The sequence below is a fragment of the Haliotis cracherodii genome, unplaced genomic scaffold, assembly GCF_022045235.1.
Source record: "Haliotis cracherodii isolate W230 unplaced genomic scaffold, xgHalCrac1.p SCAF_3, whole genome shotgun sequence".
Classification (NCBI taxonomy): domain Eukaryota; kingdom Metazoa; phylum Mollusca; class Gastropoda; order Lepetellida; family Haliotidae; genus Haliotis; species Haliotis cracherodii.
The window spans coordinates 60,310,536-60,330,523 of record NW_027266286.1 but is presented as its reverse complement, the minus strand read 5'-3'; the positions used below and the strand labels follow the sequence as shown (position 1 = coordinate 60,330,523).

The following is a 19,988-nucleotide window of genomic DNA, read 5'->3' as shown; positions in this document are numbered from 1 at the left end:
TCAAAAAAAATGAATTCAAACTCTTAAAGCCTGTTTTGTGGGGAGCCACTTCTATAGACCTTCAGAGCTGACAAAAATTCCAGGGCACCAGTTAGTAAAACATTACATTACCAGTCAAATGAAACTTCACTCTGTGCTTAGCATGTACTAAGGAAACAATGTTAAACACGTACTAAGTTCAAAATGTTGAATATTGGCTGTGTTGTGCTGCATGCTATCTCAGATTTTTAAGTATGGGATAAATTATTCAAGTGATTGCAAGATCCGGTGACAAACTATAATGTCTCATACATAAAGATTGCTCTGTATGCGTAGTTGTTTGTGGACAGCATAAGTTCTGGCACAAGGCCTGCATAGCAAACAGACACCCATCTGTGGGTTGAGTGTTACTAGCCTTCCATTTGTAAGTTGAGTGTCAATGGCCTCCCATCTGTGAGTTGAAGGTTACTGTTACTAGCCTCCCATCTGTGAGTTGAAGGTTACTGTTACTAGCCTCCCATCTGTAAGTTGAGTGTTACTAGCCACCATCTGTGAGTTGAGTGTTACTGTTACTTGCCTCCCATCTGTAAGTTGAGTGTTACTAGCCTCCCATCTGTAAGTTGAGTGTTACTAGCCTCCCATCTGTAAGTTGAGTGTTACTAGCCTCCCATGTGTAAGTGAGTGATACTAGCCTCCCATCTGTGAGTTGAGTGTTACTGTTACTAGCCTCCCATCTGTAAGTTGAGTGTTACTAGCCACCATATGTAAGTTGAGTGTTACTGTTACTAGCCTCCCATCTGTAAGTTGAGTGTTACTAGCCTCCCATCTGTAAGTTGAGTGTTACTAGCCTCCCATCTGTACGTTGAGTGTTACTAGCCACCATCTGTAAGTTGAGTGTTACTGTTACTAGCCTCCCATCTGTGAGTTGAGTGTTACTGTTACTAGCCTCCCATCTGTAAGTTGAGTGTTACTAGCCACCATCTGTAAGTTGAGTGTTACTGTTACTAGCCTCCCATCTGTAAGTGAGTGTTACTAGCCTCCCATCTGTAAGTTGAGTGTTACTAGCCTCCCATCTGTGAGTTGAGTGTTACTGTTACTAGCCTCCCATCTGTAAGTTGAGTGTTACTAGCCACCATCTGTAAGTTGAGTGTTACTGTTACTAGCCTCCCATCTGTAAGTGAGTGTTACTAGCCTCCCATCTGTAAGTTGAGTGTTACTAGCCTCCCATCTGTGAGTTGAGTGTTACTGTTACTAGCCTCCCATCTGTAAGTTGAGTGTTACTAGCCTCCCATCTGTAAGTTGAGTGTTACTAGCCTCCCATGTGTAAGTGAGTGATACTAGCCTCCCATCTGTGAGTTGAGTGTTACTGTTACTAGCCTCCAATCTGTAAGTTGAGTGTTACTAGCCACCATCTGTAAGTTGAGTGTTACTGTTACTAGCCTCCCATCTGTAAGTTGAGTGTTACTAGCCTCCCATGTGTAAGTGAGTGGTACTAGCCTCCCATCTGTGAGTTGAGTGTTACTGTTACTAGCCTCCCATCTGTAAGTTGAGAGTTACTGTTACTAGCCGCCATCTTAAGTTGAGTGTTACTAGCCTCCCATCTGTAAGTTGAGTGTTACTAGCCTCCCATGTGTAAGTGAGTGATACTAGCCTCCCATCTGTGAGTTGAGTGTTACTGTTACTAGCCTCCCATCTGTAAGTTGAGTGTTACTGTTACTAGCCGCCATCTGTAAGTTGAGTGTTACTAGCCACCATCTGTGAGTTGAGTGTTACTGTTACTAGCCTCCCATCTGTAAGTTGAGTGTTACTAGCCACCATCTGTGAGTTGAGTGTTACTGTTACTAGCCTCCCATCTGTAAGTTGAGTGTTACTGTTACTAGCCGCCATCTGTAAGTTGAGTGTTACTAGCCACCATCTGTGAGTTGAGTGTTACTGTTACTAGCCTCCCATCTGTAAGTTGAGTGTTACTGTTACTAGCCTCCCATCTGTAAGTTGAGTGTTACTAGCCTCCCATCTGTGAGTTGAGTGTTACTGTTACTAGCCTCCCATGTGTAAGTTGAGTGTTACTAGCCACCATCTGTGAGTTGAGTGTTACTGTTACTAGCCTCCCATCTGTAAGTTGAGTGTTACTAGCCACCATCTGTGAGTTGAGTGTTACTGTTACTAGCCTCCCATCTGTAAGTTGAGTGTTACTAGCCACCATCTGTGAGTTGAGTGTTACTGTTACTAGCCTCCCATCTGTGAGTTGAGTGTTACTGTTACTAGCCTCCCATCTGTAAGTTGAGTGTTACTAGCCACCATCTGTGAGTTGAGTGTTACTGTTACTAGCCTCCCATCTGTAAGTTGAGTGTTACTGTTACTAGCCGCCATCTGTAAGTTGAGTGTTACTAGCCTCCCATCTGTGAGTTGAGTGTTACTGTTACTAGCCTCCCATCTGTAAGTTGAGTGTTACTAGCCACCATCTGTGAGTTGAGTGTTACTGTTACTAGCCTCCCATCTGTAAGTTGAGTGTTACTAGCCACCATCTGTAAGTTGAGTGTTACTGTTACTAGCCTCCCATCTGTAAGTGAGTGTTACTAGCCTCCCATCTGTGAGTTGAGTGTTACTGTTACTAGCCTCCCATCTGTAAGTTGAGTGTTACTAGCCACCATCTGTAAGTTGAGTGTTACTGTTACTAGCCTCCCATCTGTAAGTGAGTGTTACTAGCCTCCCATCTGTAAGTTGAGTGTTACTAGCCTCCCATCTGTGAGTTGAGTGTTACTGTTACTAGCCTCCCATCTGTAAGTTGAGTGTTACTAGCCTCCCATGTGTAAGTGAGTGTTACTAGCCTCCCATCTGTAAGTTGAGTGTTACTAGCCTCCCATGTGTAAGTGAGTGATACTAGCCTCCCATCTGTGAGTTGAGTGTTACTGTTACTAGCCTCCAATCTGTAAGTTGAGTGTTACTAGCCACCATCTGTAAGTTGAGTGTTACTGTTACTAGCCTCCCATCTGTAAGTTGAGTGTTACTAGCCTCCCATGTGTAAGTGAGTGATACTAGCCTCCCATCTGTGAGTTGAGTGTTACTGTTACTAGCCTCCCATCTGTAAGTTGAGAGTTACTGTTACTAGCCGCCATCTTAAGTTGAGTGTTACTAGCCTCCCATCTGTAAGTTGAGTGTTACTAGCCTCCCATGTGTAAGTGAGTGATACTAGCCTCCCATCTGTGAGTTGAGTGTTACTGTTACTAGCCTCCCATCTGTAAGTTGAGTGTTACTGTTACTAGCCGCCATCTGTAAGTGAGTGATACTAGCCTCCCATCTGTGAGTTGAGTGTTACTGTTACTAACCGCCATCTGTAAGTTGAATGTTACTAGCCTCCCATCTTCAGGTTGAATGTTACTGGCCTCCCTTCCCTAAGATGTGTGTTACTAGCCACCATCTGTAAGTTGAGTGTTACCAGCCTCCCAGACCCGTTAAGATCCGGGGTAGAATTGATCCCATGCTTGCCATAAAAGGCGACTATGCTTGTCGTAAGAGGCGACTAACGGGAACACATCTTATCCCAATTACTTGGATTGATGTTCATGGTGTCAGTCAATGGATTGTCTGGTACAGATTCTATTATTTACAGATCCCCATCATATAGCTGGGACATTGCGGAGTGCGGTGTCAAACAACAAACAAACAATACTAGCCTCCATCTGTAAGTTGAGTGTTACTAGCATGTCAACACAACAGGCTTCTCATAGCTGTGTCCAGGCATGAACGCTCACTGAAATGGTACAGTCTGCACTAGTGAGACAGCTATTTGAGATGGTGAAACATCTATGTGAGACAACTTTGTGAGACATCTATGGGAAACAGCTGTGTCAGATAACTATGTGAGACAGGTGTGTGAGATAGTAAGAAACCTTTGTGAGACAGGTAGTGAAAGATCTGTGTGATACAGCTATGGAGGACAGGTGTGTAAGACAACTATGTGAGACAACTGTAGGAGACAACTGTAGGAGACAGGTGTGTGAGATGGTAAGACACCTTTGTGAGACAGGTAGTGAAAGATCTGTGTGATACAGCTATGGAGGACAGGTGTGTAAGACAACTATGTGAGACAACTGTAGGAGACAGGTGTGTGAGATGGTAAGACACCTTTGTGAGACAGGTAGTGAAAGATCTGTGTGAGACAGCTATGGGGGACATTTGTGTGAGAAAGCTATGTGAGACATCTGTATGATACAGATGTGTGAGGTGGTAAGACACCTTTGTGAGACAGGTAGTGAAAGATCTGTGTGAGACAGCTATGGGGGACAGTTGTGTAAGACAACTACCAAAATCGATGTAATAAGCACCCAGGGCGCTCTCAAAATTAGAAATAGAGAAAATAAAATATTATTTTGGTGAAAAAAACATTGAGTTGAAGATCAGAGTTGAAAGATACATTTCGTGGTTTATGCTGACAGCCTGAAATGTTTATGTACGACAGATATATTTTTCTAGAATTTAATTGCCCATAATTAACGTTGCATATAACACATGTGTGCGTATTGTACGCGAATAAAAAAGTCTTGTGAACATTGATCAATCGGAAGGGGTGCTAATTGGGATTGTTCACTGGCCAATATATTAGCAAATATCGCCGTGGGCGCTTATTAGAGCAGGGCGCTTATTACGTCGAATACGGTATGTGAGACAACTGTATGAGACAGGTGTGTGAGATGGTAAGACACCTTTGTAAGACAGGTAGTGAAAGAAGTGTGAGAGACAGCTATGAAAGACAGCCATGTTAGACAGTTTATGTCAGCAGACATGATTGACATCCTTGATTAGTGGATTATTGGGAATTATCTCTTTTTCAATACAAAAGGGCACATCGTCACCTTCAAGTGTTATATCAATGAGAAAAGGTGAGCTCGCGTAACTTCTTTCTTCATAGTTTTTTTTTTATAACAGACCTGCTTCGACACATTCATATTTAAATTACTAGTTTTGCTGGATAAGTTATTATATTGACCTCATTGTTACCTAGGTTCTATCAGTACATGTGTATGACATTGTATAGATCCATTAGTACCTCGATCAACCAGTACATTTGAATGTTACGTAGCATGTGCTTAATGATTCATATTGATGTCATCATGAGGACCTTGTTCCAAATTCATAAGCTTTGTGACATCAATGCCTTTCATCATAAAATTAATGCAAACAAAAAATTAATATGATCAATACATGAAGCAATATGAAAGTAGTAGATAATAGATAACTTTGTCGCTAATAAGCTGTGTCAGGCGCTATGACACAGCTCATGATTTACAGCGTTTCCTGTTTCATCAACTCCCATGCTTACATTATGATGTGAAAAGTTGGAATTATGGGGCAGAGTGGTCCCAGTTCCTCTTGCTTCTTATCATTGGGTGCACGCAATGGCTGTTGAGTCGGACTAACTCTTAATGGAAGTCACCAGCATTGGGGCACTCTGCTGTCACTCAGCTGATTGGGTGTCACTGTACTTTTGGGGGGCTTGTGGTCCGGAAGGCTTAAAGGTATCGCAATTCGCCTGGCAGTTGTGTCCATTAGGTGCACAAGAAACCTAGGATTTGGGTTTGAAGCCAAGATTTGCACGATACTTTGAGGATTGTCAGCACCATACCTGTGCTCATAGGTTTACCAAAGTCGCAAATGTTTGAGTGGTTCTACCAAAGTAATAAAAGATCCTGTGGCATAACAGAAATACTGTTCAAAGTGGTGTGATAAATCTCACCTACCTCACTCACTCACTCACTCACTCACTCACTCACTCACTCACTCACTCACTCACTGACTCACTCACTCACTCACTGTACAGGATGGACTGCTGTTGATCCACTTGTTGTCTGGTCCGGATGGGGCTACTTACTAACTGCAGTGCATTGCTGGGATATTGCCAGGGATGACCTCAAACATAATTCACTCACCTTGTACTTGCGTATTTGTGTATGTCTAAGTTGTGTGCTGTCATCTTCTTGAGACAAAGAGTTAACTGACTATAAAAGTCCAGTTCCCACCCTTGCCAAACTAGGCTGGATTTCTTGAGTTACGTTTTGGCAGGACTAATGAGTCTATGCGTAGTCCAATCAAAATCGCAAAATGAATTACATGGTTTTCAACGTGCATATTTTGGTCGACTGTGGGATTTGCAAAGCATGTGTACCACCAACAGGGCGTCGACAGATATTTTGCAAATCTTTTCATGTTTTTAATCAAGGCGCTCAAGTGATTTGATGCACTTCTTGGAGTAAAACCCATTTTATTACAGTAAAGATCTTGATTATCGATCAGATCTTTTTGACTGAAGCAAATGCAAGTGATATGAGTGATGGAATCTGATTGGTCAATAGGAAGGACATAGAAGGGACATAACTTGTAATAGACACTGGTGACGCTACGATCGAGCCTGGAAATTCTAGCCTATTTCGGCAAGGGTGGGAACTGGACTTTTATAGTCAGTTAACTCCCTTGCCTCAGGAAGATATGTGCTCAGGACTGTCATTGTTTATCTTGAAATAACTTACAATAGTTGAAGAACTGCAGTAGTATTGTATATCAAACCCTTTGAAGATTTAAACATATACATGATACATGTGGTATCTGACATTGACACTGTGCTCAGTGGAAACATATTTTATGGGCTGTCATGCGTGCATATTGATCTACTTTCAAAACTGCCTAATTCTTAGTTTGTAGTATTAATTCATTTACATATGAGGTGAGGGATATGCATCTGTGTATTGGGATTCACTTATGGTTTAATATCTTTATATCATTTTTTTCAAATTTAGAACGAGGTACTTACACATTTAATTCTGCTATATTATGCACATATGTATATGTGTTTTTTTCAAAGTAATATGTTTTATGTCTTCAATATTACCTTACAATTAAACATACCATAAGTGGTTATAGAAATGACTGAATGCATAAGTGAAAATTTCAGTAAAAAAAACCCAAAATGAATCGGAACTGATCATTATTGAGCAATATAAATGCCTCGCGAATATTAAACAACTTACTATTTTCAGCCTATTAGTACATTAATCTCATATGAAATTATCACCATTTTTTTTCACTTTCAGCTGTGCAAAGTGAAGATTGTCATGCTATGAAGGTTCACTAAGGCAGGCGCCATGTTCTCCGTGCGCATCGTAACCACCGACCACTATCTAGCCCCACCTATACCTGGGCTCGATGTCACACACTCCCAGTTCCGGGGTTGTGATGTCAGGAGAGTGCCTGTCCTGAGGATATTTGGAGCAACACCAGCTGGTCAGTGGAAGAAATCACCTCAGAGCATTATCTGTAGTTACTGATGCTGTCAGGATACTGTCTGTTAAGGCTGTCTCACATTTCAAAGGCATTTCTCATTGTGTGTGACGAATCATGTTTACAGAGCATTTGGAAATTTGTTGTATTTAGTGTTTTCAAGTAATTGTCATAGAATTGTTTTATTCTGTCAGGTTATCATTCTTTAATGGTTTTGTGATTGTTCAGTTGTCGGCCAGTTGTCAGAAAGAATTATTGAAACTGTCCTGCCAAGCAACACAAAACCAAGACTATCATCTTACCATCAACCCAAATAACACACCTGTCACTCTGCCATCCACCCTGACATCACACGTCACTCAGCCATCCACCTGATATCACACCTGTCACTCAGCCATCGACCCATACAACACACCTGTCACTCAGCCATCGACCCATACAACACAACCGTCACTCAGCCATCGACCCATACAACACACCTGTCACTCAGCCATCCACCCTGACATCACACGTCACTCAGCCATCCACCTTATATCACACCCGTCAGTCAGCCATCGACCCATACAACACACCTGTCACTCAGCCATCCATCCTGACATCACACATCACTCAGCCATCCACCTTATATCACACCCGTCACTCAGCCATCGACCCATACAACACACCTGTCACTCAGCCATCCATCCTGACATCACACATCACTCAGCCATCCACCTTATATCACACCTGTCACTCAGCCATCGACCCTAATATCACACATCATTCTTATATCACACCCGTCACTCAGCCATCGACCCATACAACACACCTGTCACTCAGCCATCCATCCTGACATCACACATCACTCAGCCATCCACCTTATATCACACCCGTCACTCAGCCATCGACCCTTATATCACACCGGTCTCTCAGCCATCCACCTTATATCACACATCACTCAGCCATCGACCCTAATATCACACCGGTCACTCAGCCATCGACCCTAATATCACACCGGTCACTCAGCCATCCTCCTTATATCACACTGGTCACTCAGCCATCCACTCTGATATCACACCTGTCAATCAGCCATCCACTCTGATATCACAACCGTCATTCAGCCATCCACCCTGATGTCACACCCATCATTCAGCCATCCACCCTGCTATCACACCCGTCATTCAGCCATCCACCCTGATATCACACCCATCATTCAGCCATCCACCCTGATATCACACCCGTTATCAGCCATTCATCTTATATCACACCTGCCATTCAGCCATCCACCCTGATATCACACGTCACTCAGCCATCCACCCTGATATCACACCCGTCATTCAGCCATCTACCCTGATATCACACCCGTCATTCAGCCATCCACCCTGATATCACACCTGTCATTCAGCCATCCACCCTTATATCACACCTGGCACTCCACCATCCATCCTGATATCACACCCGTCATTCAGCCATCCACCCTGATATCACACCCGTCATTCAGCCATCTACCCTGATATCACACCTGGCACTCCACCATCCATCCTGATATCACACCCGTCATTCAGCCATCCACCCTTATATCACACCTGGCACTCCACCATCCATCCTGATATCACACCCGTCATTCAGCCATCCACCCTGATATCACACCCGTCATTCAGCGTCCACCCTGATATCTCACCTGTCATTCAGCTATACACTCTGATATCACACCCGTCATTCAGCCATCCACCCTAATATCACACCCATCATTCAGCCATCCACCCTGATATCACACCCGTCATTCAGCCATCCACTCTGATATCACACCCGTCATTCAGCCATCCACCCTAATATCATACCCATCATTCAGCCATCCACCCTGATATCACACCTGGCACTCAGCCATCCACCCTGATATCACACCTGGCACTCAGCCATCCACCCTGATATCACACCCGTCATTGAGCCCTCCATCCATATATCACACCTGTTAATCAGCCATCCATCTCATATCACACCAGTCCCATGCTTGCCGTAAAAGGCGACTATGCTTGTCGTAAGAGGCGACTCACGTGATCGGGTGGTCAGACTCGCTGACCTGGTTGATGTATGTCATTGTTCCCAATTGTGTGGATCGATGCTCATGATGTCAATCACTTGATTGTCTGGTCCAGACTTGATTATTTACAGACCACTGTCATATAGCTGGAATATTGCTGAGTGTGGCGTTAAACAACAAACAAACAAACACACCAGTCATTCAGCCATCCACCTTATATGACACCTGCCATACCTACTTACTTAATTTGGGAATTTAACGTGAGCTTTCCGACATATGACTATTTCTTGCAGGGGCCCGCCAGGCCATTTAGTGACCATTACAGTATATTGATGAAATACAGTATGTTTGAACATGTTGAAGTTTATCCTCCTGTATATAAACACTGTAAACGAGCTGGCACACTATCTGTATCTTGAATAATTCATCTCGATTGTCCTGTACAGCCTCTATCTGAATGCTTTGATAATCTTTGTATCTAATTCAACTGTAGAAATTTGTACACATTTTATCTCCTGGTGTGGTTTTGTCTGTTATTGAAATATCTGAAACAATGAAGCTGACATTTGCCTTTTGATTTCCAGGACAAAAGACGTGCATGCATGTTCATGGAGTATTTCCTTACCTTTACGTCCCTTATGACGGCACTCAGCCATGGGAGCGATACCTGCGTCTCTTTGCTACAAGCCTTGACAAGGCCATTAATGTGGCAAACAACAGTGCTAAGTCTGATGTGCAGCATGTCTTCAAGATTTCCATTGTTTCTGGGATGTAAGTACATTGTCACGGTGCAACATAGTACATTGCCAAAGCAGTGGTAGAAACTAGCATGTTTAGTCCACTTGTCCTTATAAATAATAACAGACAGCAAAATCCTTAAAATGTCACATTGTGCAGTTTAGCAAAGACGACAGTACTAGTGCCAGTTTCTAACGCTGCAATGTAGTAGTTCATTGTCTGTGCAACATAGTACATATCCAAAGTCCTGTATCATTGTTTGTGCAACAAAGTACATATCCAAAGTCCTGTCTCAATGTCTGTGCAACATAGTACATATCCAAAGTCCTGTATCATTGTTTGTGCAACATAGTACATATCCAAAGTCCTGTCTCATTGTCTGTGCAACATAGTACATATCCAAAGTCCTGTATCATTGTCTGTGCAACATAGTACATATCCAAAGTCCTGTATCATTGTCTGTGCAACATAGTACATATCCAAAGTCCTGTCTCATTGTCTGTGCAACATAGTACATATCCAAAGTACTGTCTCATTGTCTGTGCAACATAGTACATATCCAAAGTCCTGTCTCATTGTCTGTGCAACATAGTACATATCCAAAGTCCTGTATCATTGTCTGTGCAACATAGTACATATCCAAAGTCCTGTCTCATTGTCTGTGCAACATAGTACATATCCAAAGTCCTGTATCATTGTTTGTGCAACAAAGTACATATCCAAAGTCCTGTATCATTGTTTGTGCAACAAAGTACATATCCAAAGTCCTGTCTCATTGTTTGTGCAACAAAGTACATATCCAAAGTCCTGTCTCATTGTCTGTGCAACATAGTACATATCCAAAGTCCTGTATCATTGTTTGTGCAACATAGTACATATCCAAAGTCCTGTCTCATTGTTTGTGCAACAAAGTACATATCCAAAGTCCTGTATCATTGTTTGTGCAACAAAGTACATATCCAAAGTCCTGTCTCATTGTCTGTGTAGCATAGATCAGAGATAACTCCATTGAGATTGATTCAGTTCTTAGTTAACCCTCATGGTGTTTGTTAGAGTTACAGTAGATCAATCTTTTTATGTCTGTAATTTGACTTTTTCTTTCGAACTTGGACAACAGATTCATCGCTCATTTTACATGAAATGCAAGTCCTGAAAGTGTTTTTTGAAGCTGAAATTCTTGTAATGTGGAGGTGATGTTTTGTGAGTCGGTAGTATATGAGACAGGGAGATCTGTTGGTTTGTGATAGGTTGCAAGCTGGGAACTAGGTGTGCATTATTGATTGTGTTGCTGGTGGTGACATTTGTACTTCCAACTCCACTATGGCAGACCAGCATTGTGTTCCACACTCAATGTCACTAAACATGCATGCCATTCTCATGTTTCTTCGTCTCAAACAAATTCTTTTTATCTGATTATATGTATTTTCAAATACTGCTACAACTTCATTAGATTTTCCCAAATTGATTGCAGATAGTTTGATTTTGGAATAAACATGATAAAGGCAATCATGAAAATTGTTTCGAGAAGACTTTTCACTTTTTGAAGGCGATGTTTTGATCAAGAGTCGTTGATGAAGTCACAGTACATGGGCAGATCAATAATAGTGTTAACGCGAGCTGTGACCTCTGACATATGAGTGATGTGTTAAGGGGCATAGAGATAAGAAGGGCCTGCCCTGAGTTGAGAATCATGGTGGAGCAACACTGATCCTTCGACAGCTTGATGCCGAGACTAACCTCCATGCACATCGACAAGGGCACAGCAAAATTGATTATCGATGTGACATAGAGATTATTGATTTTCTCTGATAGAACTGACATTTGTGAGAATGCTTCCTAGACATTGGTCTCGACTAACTGGTCTTCCCTCAGGCAGGGAAGCTTGATGAGAATGGCGGAGGTAGAATAGTCCACTGACCAGCCTCCATTGATTTGGGGAATGGGGATTTTAAGCAGAGAAGGCAGTCGTAGAGTCGCTTCACACATTCTGGCTTCGTTTGCTTCACTGCAGCTAGCACTGACGTAAAGAAATCACTGAACCTTGTTAAAGGTTGATACATTTCCTTTTTTTATCTTGTGATTTGTCGGAAATCTGTGTATGTGTCAGTTTTTGGGATTAACTAGAAAAATATGAATATGGCAGTTATTACAGCAGGAAGCTGTGCCTGTCAAAAAGCATCCTCATTTATCGTGTGAAGAGTTGCATCCCCTGGGCATGGATGACAAATTTGAATGTGGGTTCACTCCGATTATGTTTCTAGGTTTGTCAGCACCATACCCATGCTGTAGGGTTTAAAATGGTAAACGCCCAAGACCTGCATCACTTTAGGCTTTCCTCCCACATTAAGCTTACATGCTGTGACATGTCTGGAATACTGTTCAAAGCAGTGTTGTACCCACTTCACTCACTCATGCACTCACACACGAACGAAAGAACGAACGATGCCAAATCCAGGCCCTAATGCGTGCTTAAAGCTCTACAAGATCACTTCAGTCAATGGATCAGTGTGCACTCGATTTGTTTCGTTCTCAGCTATGTCACCTTTGGGCTGATGGAGGTGTGGACAAATGTTAATTTGAACTTTGTATGGATTAACGATATCCATTGTGGACAATGTTGCCTTGAGCAAGTAATTATTATTCATGTATTATTAGATGTAATCACTACCTGGCTGGCTTTGATAAGCCAGGTGGGATCTGGAAAATATGATATTTTGACTCCAAATGTACTACTGTCTGCTACCCTCCTTGCACCTTAAGCTAGGTCTTGCATGACTTCCTGGCTGATTGTGTGCCAGCATACCCTTAACACTTGTCTTTTACTCAGGTATATATATATATGGTAGTGCTTGTATGAGTCGGCACCGTGAAACTCTTCGCTGTGTCCTGGCTGATTGTGTGCCAGCATACCCTTAACACTTGTCTTTTACTCAGTATATATATATATATGGTAGTGCTTGTATGAGTCGGCACCGTGAAACTCTTCGCTGTGTCCTGGCTGATTGTGTGCCAGCATACCCTTAACACTTGTCTTTTACTCAGTATATATATATATATGGTAGTGCTTGTATGAGTCGGCACCGTGAAACTCTTCGCTGTGTCCTGGCTGATTGTGTGCCAGCATACCCTTAACACTTGTCTTTTACTCAGTATATATATATATATGGTAGTGCTTGTATCAGTAGGCACCGTGAAACTCTTCGCTGTGTCCTGGCTGATTGTGTGCCAGCATACCCTTAACACTTGTCTTTTACTCAGTATATATATATATATATGGTAGTGCTTGTATGAGTTGGCACCGTGAAACTCTTCGCTGTGTCCTGGCTGATTGTGTGCCAGCATACCCTTAACACTTGTCTTTTACTCAGTATATATATATATATGGTAGTGCTTGTATGAGTCGGCACCGTGAAACTCTTCGCTGTGTCCTGGCTGATTGTGTGCCAGCATACCCTTAACACTTGTCTTTTACTCAGTATATATATATATATATGGTAGTGCTTGTATGAGTCGGCACCGTGAAACTCTTCGCTGTGTCCTGGCTGATTGTGTGCCAGCATACCCTTAACACTTGTCTTTTACTCAGTATATATATATATATGGTAGTGCTTGTATCAGTAGGCACCGTGAAACTCTTCGCTGTGTCCTGGCTGATTGTGTGCCAGCATACCCTTAACACTTGTCTTTTACTCAGTATATATATATATATGGTAGTGCTTGTATGAGTCGGCACCGTGAAACTCTTCGCTGTGTCCTGGCTGATTGTGTGCCAGCATACCCTTAACACTTGTCTTTTACTCAGTATATATATATATATGGTAGTGCTTGTATGAGTCGGCACCGTGAAACTCTTCGCTGTGTCCTGGCTGATTGTGTGCCAGCATATCCATATAAGATCGTATGGCTGATCCTCAACTGGTTTGTCTGGTCCAGCCACTTGTCCACCACTTTCAATCGAATAAGATTCAGATTATGTAAAACACTGCCACATTGCCCCGCTGAAAGGTTTGACCAAGTGAGGATTCCAGAAGAATAGGACCCTAGCAATCTGCTTGTATGCCGGTCACATGAGGTGGCTTTGAGTGGTCAGGATTGCTGACTTGGTTGGGAGCATGTCATCATGCCCCAATGGTGTGTTGAGTGTTGCTTGATTATTTACATCTTCCCTAGGCAAGGGCTTTCACAACATATAAAAGTCCAGTTTCCACCCTTGAGGAACTAGACTTGATTTGCCAGTCTTGATCATAGTACTACCAGTGGCTTTTACGAGTTATGTCCCATCTATGTCCTTCCTATTGACCAATCAGATTCCACCTCTCATATTACTTGCATTTGCTTCAAACAAAAAGGTGGCGCCCAGTCAAGACAATCTGATCAATAATCAAGATCTATACCATTATAAAACGGATATTACCCTGAGAAGTGCATCCAATCACTTGAGCACCATGTCTAGTTCATTATGCGATTTTGATTGGACTATGTATAGACTCATTAGTCCAGTCAAAATGTAACTCCATAATTCAAGCTTAGTTCGACATGGGTGGAAACTGGACTTTTATAGCCAGTTAACGTCCATTTGGCTGAATATTGCAGTGCAACAACAAACAAGTAAACAAAGTCCATTGTTTGAATGGATTGCTTCTTTCTCATGTATATTTCATTTACTGAAACATTAACAGATGGTATATCCATTCCATACATCTCAACCTCAAGAAGAACTAGGTTAGAACTGGTCTTTGGCAACCCTTGCTTGTCGAAAGAGGCGACTAACTCCGGTGGTTAGGTTCATTGACTTGGTTGATGCTTGTCATTGTATCCAAATTGCGTAGATCGATGCTCATGATGTCAATCAGTGGATCGTCAGGGTCGATTATGTACAGACTGCCGTCATATAGCTTGAGTGCGCTTAAACCACTCATCTGCTCATGGCACATTAACTATAGTAATTTGACAGAATTGCGTAATCCTTAACTTCTTTTGAGTTGTACATGACAACATTTTTCACATGTGTGTCCTGAATATTTTAGCAAGTGATATATCTTAAATGCCATCGTGATGTTTATAATCACATGCGGAAACAGGTGTCACAAAGTTGCTTCAAAGTGCCGACTGATGATACAGCCTTGCAGGTTTAAGAATACAAATAACCCTAGCTCTGCCTTGGTGTATGAGAGCAAGCCTTTGTCATGTAAGATACAGTAGTTATTTGAGGTGTAAAAATATAGTTACAAGGGACTGATTAACTTGACTTTGACTGAGACATTGAGTCTTGCCTAGAATGTCTCTTCTAGATCAGTGTTATCCACATGTAGTGGAAATGAAATAAGAATGCATTGCAAATTCTTTTTTCACAATTTTTTCAAGCATGTGATATCTAATTTGGATAAAGAACAGTGTAAATGTTACTACTACTTCTACTACTACTACTACTACTACTACTACTACTACTACTACTACTACTACTAGTACGACTATGCTTGTCATAAGCTTGTGATAAGAGGCGACTAACGGGATCGGGTGGTCAGACTCGCTGACTTGGTTAATACATGTCATCGTATCCCAATTGCGTGGAGCGATGCTCATGATGTCAATCACTGGATTGCCTTGTCCAGACTCGATTATGTACAGTCAGCTGTCATATAGCTGGAATATGGCTGAGTGCGGCGTTGAACAACAAACAAACAAACATACTATTACTACTACTACATGTACTACTAGACCTTATATTGCACATATTTCGCACCACTGGTCACTGAATCAGTGTGCACTCAACAATCATTCTCAGCTCCCTGGGGATCATACAATCCAAGCTGCCTGTTTGGTGCTAGAAGGTTAACAATCACATATATAGAATCCTGTGATTGTTTGCTGGTTAAAAATTTCGTTCAAGTGCCACCTTTCATGAGTGACATGATCAAGGTGGGTCAAGGTTGATGACATGGTTGATGACATGCCTGTGATGTACATGTTCAGTACCTCACCCGCTGTCATTTTGGGAATAAGGACTGCTGCAGCTCGGGAGGCATGATTCAGTGGAAAACAGGGGACTGTAATTTGTCATGGTTTCTTTACCTTGATGTGCTCCAGTGGTTATGGCATGTGATGATGGCTGACACATTTTCACATGTTCAGATGTTATTGGGGTGATCAGGTTAAGGGAGGTGGAGAGATGGCTTATTCGTGTTGATACTCACACCCTCATTCATCAGTTGCAAGGGTGGTCAGGTAGCCTTGTGGTTAAAGCGTTCGCTCATCACGCCGAAGACCCAGGTTCAATTCCTGACATGGGTAGAATGTGTTAAGCACATTTCTGGTGTCCCCCGCCGTGATATTGCTGGAATATTGCTAAAAGCTGCGTAAAGCCATACTCACTCACTCACTCACTTACTCGCTCATCAGTTACAAGGAGGTGTCAGTCGTTTCAGAAACATGCCATGTATGGGTTGGCAGTTAGACTGATTGTTTACAGGCGAAGGGAAGCCATGCTACACGCAACTTTTATTTCGCTTGCTTCACAACAACAACTGAGCCTTTTGTAATGAGTTGATCCTGATTTCTAGAGGGTGCAGGGAAATTAAGCAGGACGGCTTCAGGGCACAATGCTGTAACATAACAACAAAATTTGAAATTCAACAGCCCTGACGGCAGACTTGCTTGAACTGGCGGGATGGGTGTGATTTATGTTCCTGTGTGATGTCTGGGGCTATTCTTGGCTCACTCTCATCACCAAGTCATTACCAAGTCAAGTACATGTACTCCTCTCTGCACCCATTCACTGGCTCACTCCACCATCCCTGTACCCATTCACTGGCTCACTCCACCTTCCCTGCACCCATTCACTGGCTCACTCCACCATCCCTGCTCCCTTTCACTGGCTCACTCCACCATCCCTGCACCCTTTCACTGGCTCACTCCACCATCCCTGTACCCATTCACTGGCTCACTCCACCATCCCTGCACCCATTCACTGGCTCACTCCACCTTCCCTGCACCCATTCACTGGCTCACTCCACCATCCCTGCTCCCTTTCACTGGCTCACTCCACCATCCCTGCACCCTTTCACTGGCTCACTCCACCATCCCTGTACCCATTCACTGGCTCACTCCACCATCCCTGCTCCCTTTCACTGGCTCACTCCACCATCCCTGCACCCTTTCACTGGCTCACTCCACCATCCCTGTACCCATTCACTGGCTCACTCCACCATCCCTGCACCCATTCACTGGCTCACTCCACCTTCCCTGTACCCATTCACTGGCTCACTCCACCTTCCCTGCACCCTTTCACTGGCTCACTCCACCATCCCTGCCCCCTTTCACTGGCTCACTCCACCATCTCTGCACCCTTTCACTGGCTCACTCCACCTTCCCTGCACCCTTTCACTGGCTCACTCCACCTTCCCTGCCCCCTTTCACTGGCTCACTCCACCATCTCTGCACCCTTTCACTGGCTCACTCCACCTTCCCTGCACCCATTCACTGGCTCACTCCACCATCCCTGCTCCCTTTCACTGGCTCACTCCACCATCCCTGCATCCTTTCACTGGCTCACTCCACCATCCCTGCCCCCTTTCACTGGCTCAGTCCACCATCCCTGCACCCTTTCACTGGCTCACTCCACCATCCCTGCACCCTTTCACTGGCTCACTCCACCATCCCTGCACCCTTTCACTGGCTCACTCCACCTTCCCTGCCCCCTTTCACTGGCTCACTCCACCATCTCTGCACCCTTTCACTGGCTCACTCCACCTTCCCTGCACCCATTCACTGGCTCACTCCACCATCCCTGCTCCCTTTCACTGGCTCACTCCACCATCCCTGCATCCTTTCACTGGCTCACTCCACCATCCCTGCCCCCTTTCACTGGCTCAGTCCACCATCCCTGCACCCTTTCACTGGCTCACTCCACCATCCCTGCACCCTTTCACTGGCTCACTCCACCATCCCTGCCCCCTTTCACTGGCTCACTCCACCATCCCTGCACACACTCACAGACATCACCCACCTATTCATACGTCCACCCAAACTCCCACCTACCCACCTAAACTCAACCTCTTGCCTGCTCGCTCACTCACTCACTCACTCACTCACTCACTGCCTGCATTATTTCAATGCACAGATAATAAAGGCAGAAAAACCAGGACGATTTGAAGCATAGTTACAGCAATATGTCTACATAAAAAATCTCATCTTGTTGGTGTACAGTTGTACATGCTGCTTGGATCCTGTACACAGATAGGATGACTGACAGTAGTCACTGCTGTAAGCAAAGCTCCTGGATAGATGCTTTGTGTCACTGTGTTTGTCTGATCTTTTTACTGTGTTTGTCTGATCTGTTCCTGTGTTTGTCTGATCTGTTCCTGTGTTTGTCTGATCTGTTCCTGTGTTTGTCTGATCTCTTCGAGTATTTGCCTGATCTGTTCCTGAAACAGACTTGTGGATGGTGTGTTTAACTGTGCTTCTCTGATTCCTGAAACAAACATGTAGATGATTTGTGTTCCTTTGTTTCAGTCCAATGTATGGATACCATGCCAAGGAAGAAGAATTCCTCAAGATCTACATGTTTAACCCTTCATCTGTCAAAAAGTAGGTCATATGTTTATTACCTGTTTGTTAAACTTCACGGTGTGAATATATTTTCTGATGTTGTCTGTACGTGCTTTGAAATCAAAATGTCAGTGTCATGGACATGCATTTTTTGGACAACATATTTTCTTGTCTGATGGCCTTGGGCTAATATAATGTACTGTAAATAAAGAGAAATACTTCCTCTATTAACTCATATAAATCCATAGCGTCATGGGGGGTAAGGGTGGCCCAGTTGTCTAAGGCGCTGCGATTCGCTGTGCAGAGTTGGTCCCTTGGGCACGCCAGAAACCTATTATTGTGGGTTTGAATCCCAGTTCGCCCTGTTTATGTTTCTAGGTTTGTCAGCACCATACCCGTGCTCATGGGTTTCACCACAGTGGTAAACGTCTGATACCTTCATCACTTTGGGCTTTCCTCCCACATTAGCTGACACGCCGTGATATAACTGGAATACTGTTAAAAGCCGTGTTAAACCCAACCCACTCACTCACTCACCATAGCATCATGGGGGCACAGGTGGCCATGTTAACTAAGGTGCTGCAAGTCACTGTCCAGAGTTGCATCCCTTGTGCATGCCAGAAACCTATGACCTTGGGATTGAATCCAGGTTCTCCCAGATCATGTTTCTAGGTCTTTCTGCACCAGAACTGGTTCCTCCAAAGTGGTGAACGTCTGAGATCTGCTTCATGTCTTGCTTTTCTTCCACATTAAGCTGGAATACTGTTGAAAGTGGTGTTAAACCCAACTTACTCACTCTGATAAGATCATGGGGGGAGAAGACAGGCCAAAAGGAACAGTACTTATTACATGTATTATCAATTACTCGTCATGATATATTTTAGGATCTGGTTTATTGCATATCATCAAGTTAATATGGATGGTCTTTTTATCAATATTTTATTTGACTTGTGGAAGACATGATTGTTGACCCCGAAGATTTATCTTGTAATCAAAAGTAAGTGCGCAACCCAAAAATTTGTGTTATATTCAAAACTAAACTGAACTTATTTTCTGAAATTCAGAGGTATTTAACATACATTCAGTGTAATAATGTAACGTCTACAATAATTATGAGAAATATTTGATTTTGATTGGTCAGAGGTATCAAATCACAATATCTGATTAATACAGCTGATTTGACAGCCTCATCACCACGGAAGCTAATCTATAGTACTTCTTATACAGTCCATGCCGGTGGCAATATTTAAATAATTATATGTACAATTATAGGCTGCAAAATGCAAATTTATGGTAACTACAGTATTGAAAGGATGTGTGGCAATACATTTTGTGCAGAAAACAGATAGAAATCTACAAAGAGAATGTATTTTTCAAAATTTTGAGGATAACAGAGAGCTTGGAATTTGGCGCCTTTCTTTATATGACCTTA

General features: G+C 43.1%; 1 protein-coding gene across 1 annotated transcript in view; it reads left to right on the top strand.

The window, feature by feature from the left end:
• LOC139475837 (uncharacterized) overlaps window positions 1–19,988 on the top strand; it is a 118,769-nt gene that overhangs the window by 31,392 nt on the left and 67,389 nt on the right. Inside the window, exons 2-4 of the mRNA XM_071259036.1 lie at window positions 7,065–7,254; window positions 9,856–10,042; window positions 18,521–18,595. Of these exons, the coding sequence (XP_071115137.1) occupies window positions 7,116–7,254; window positions 9,856–10,042; window positions 18,521–18,595 (401 nt within the window). The 5' untranslated portion in view covers window positions 7,065–7,115. The remainder of the gene's footprint in view (window positions 1–7,064; window positions 7,255–9,855; window positions 10,043–18,520; window positions 18,596–19,988) is intronic.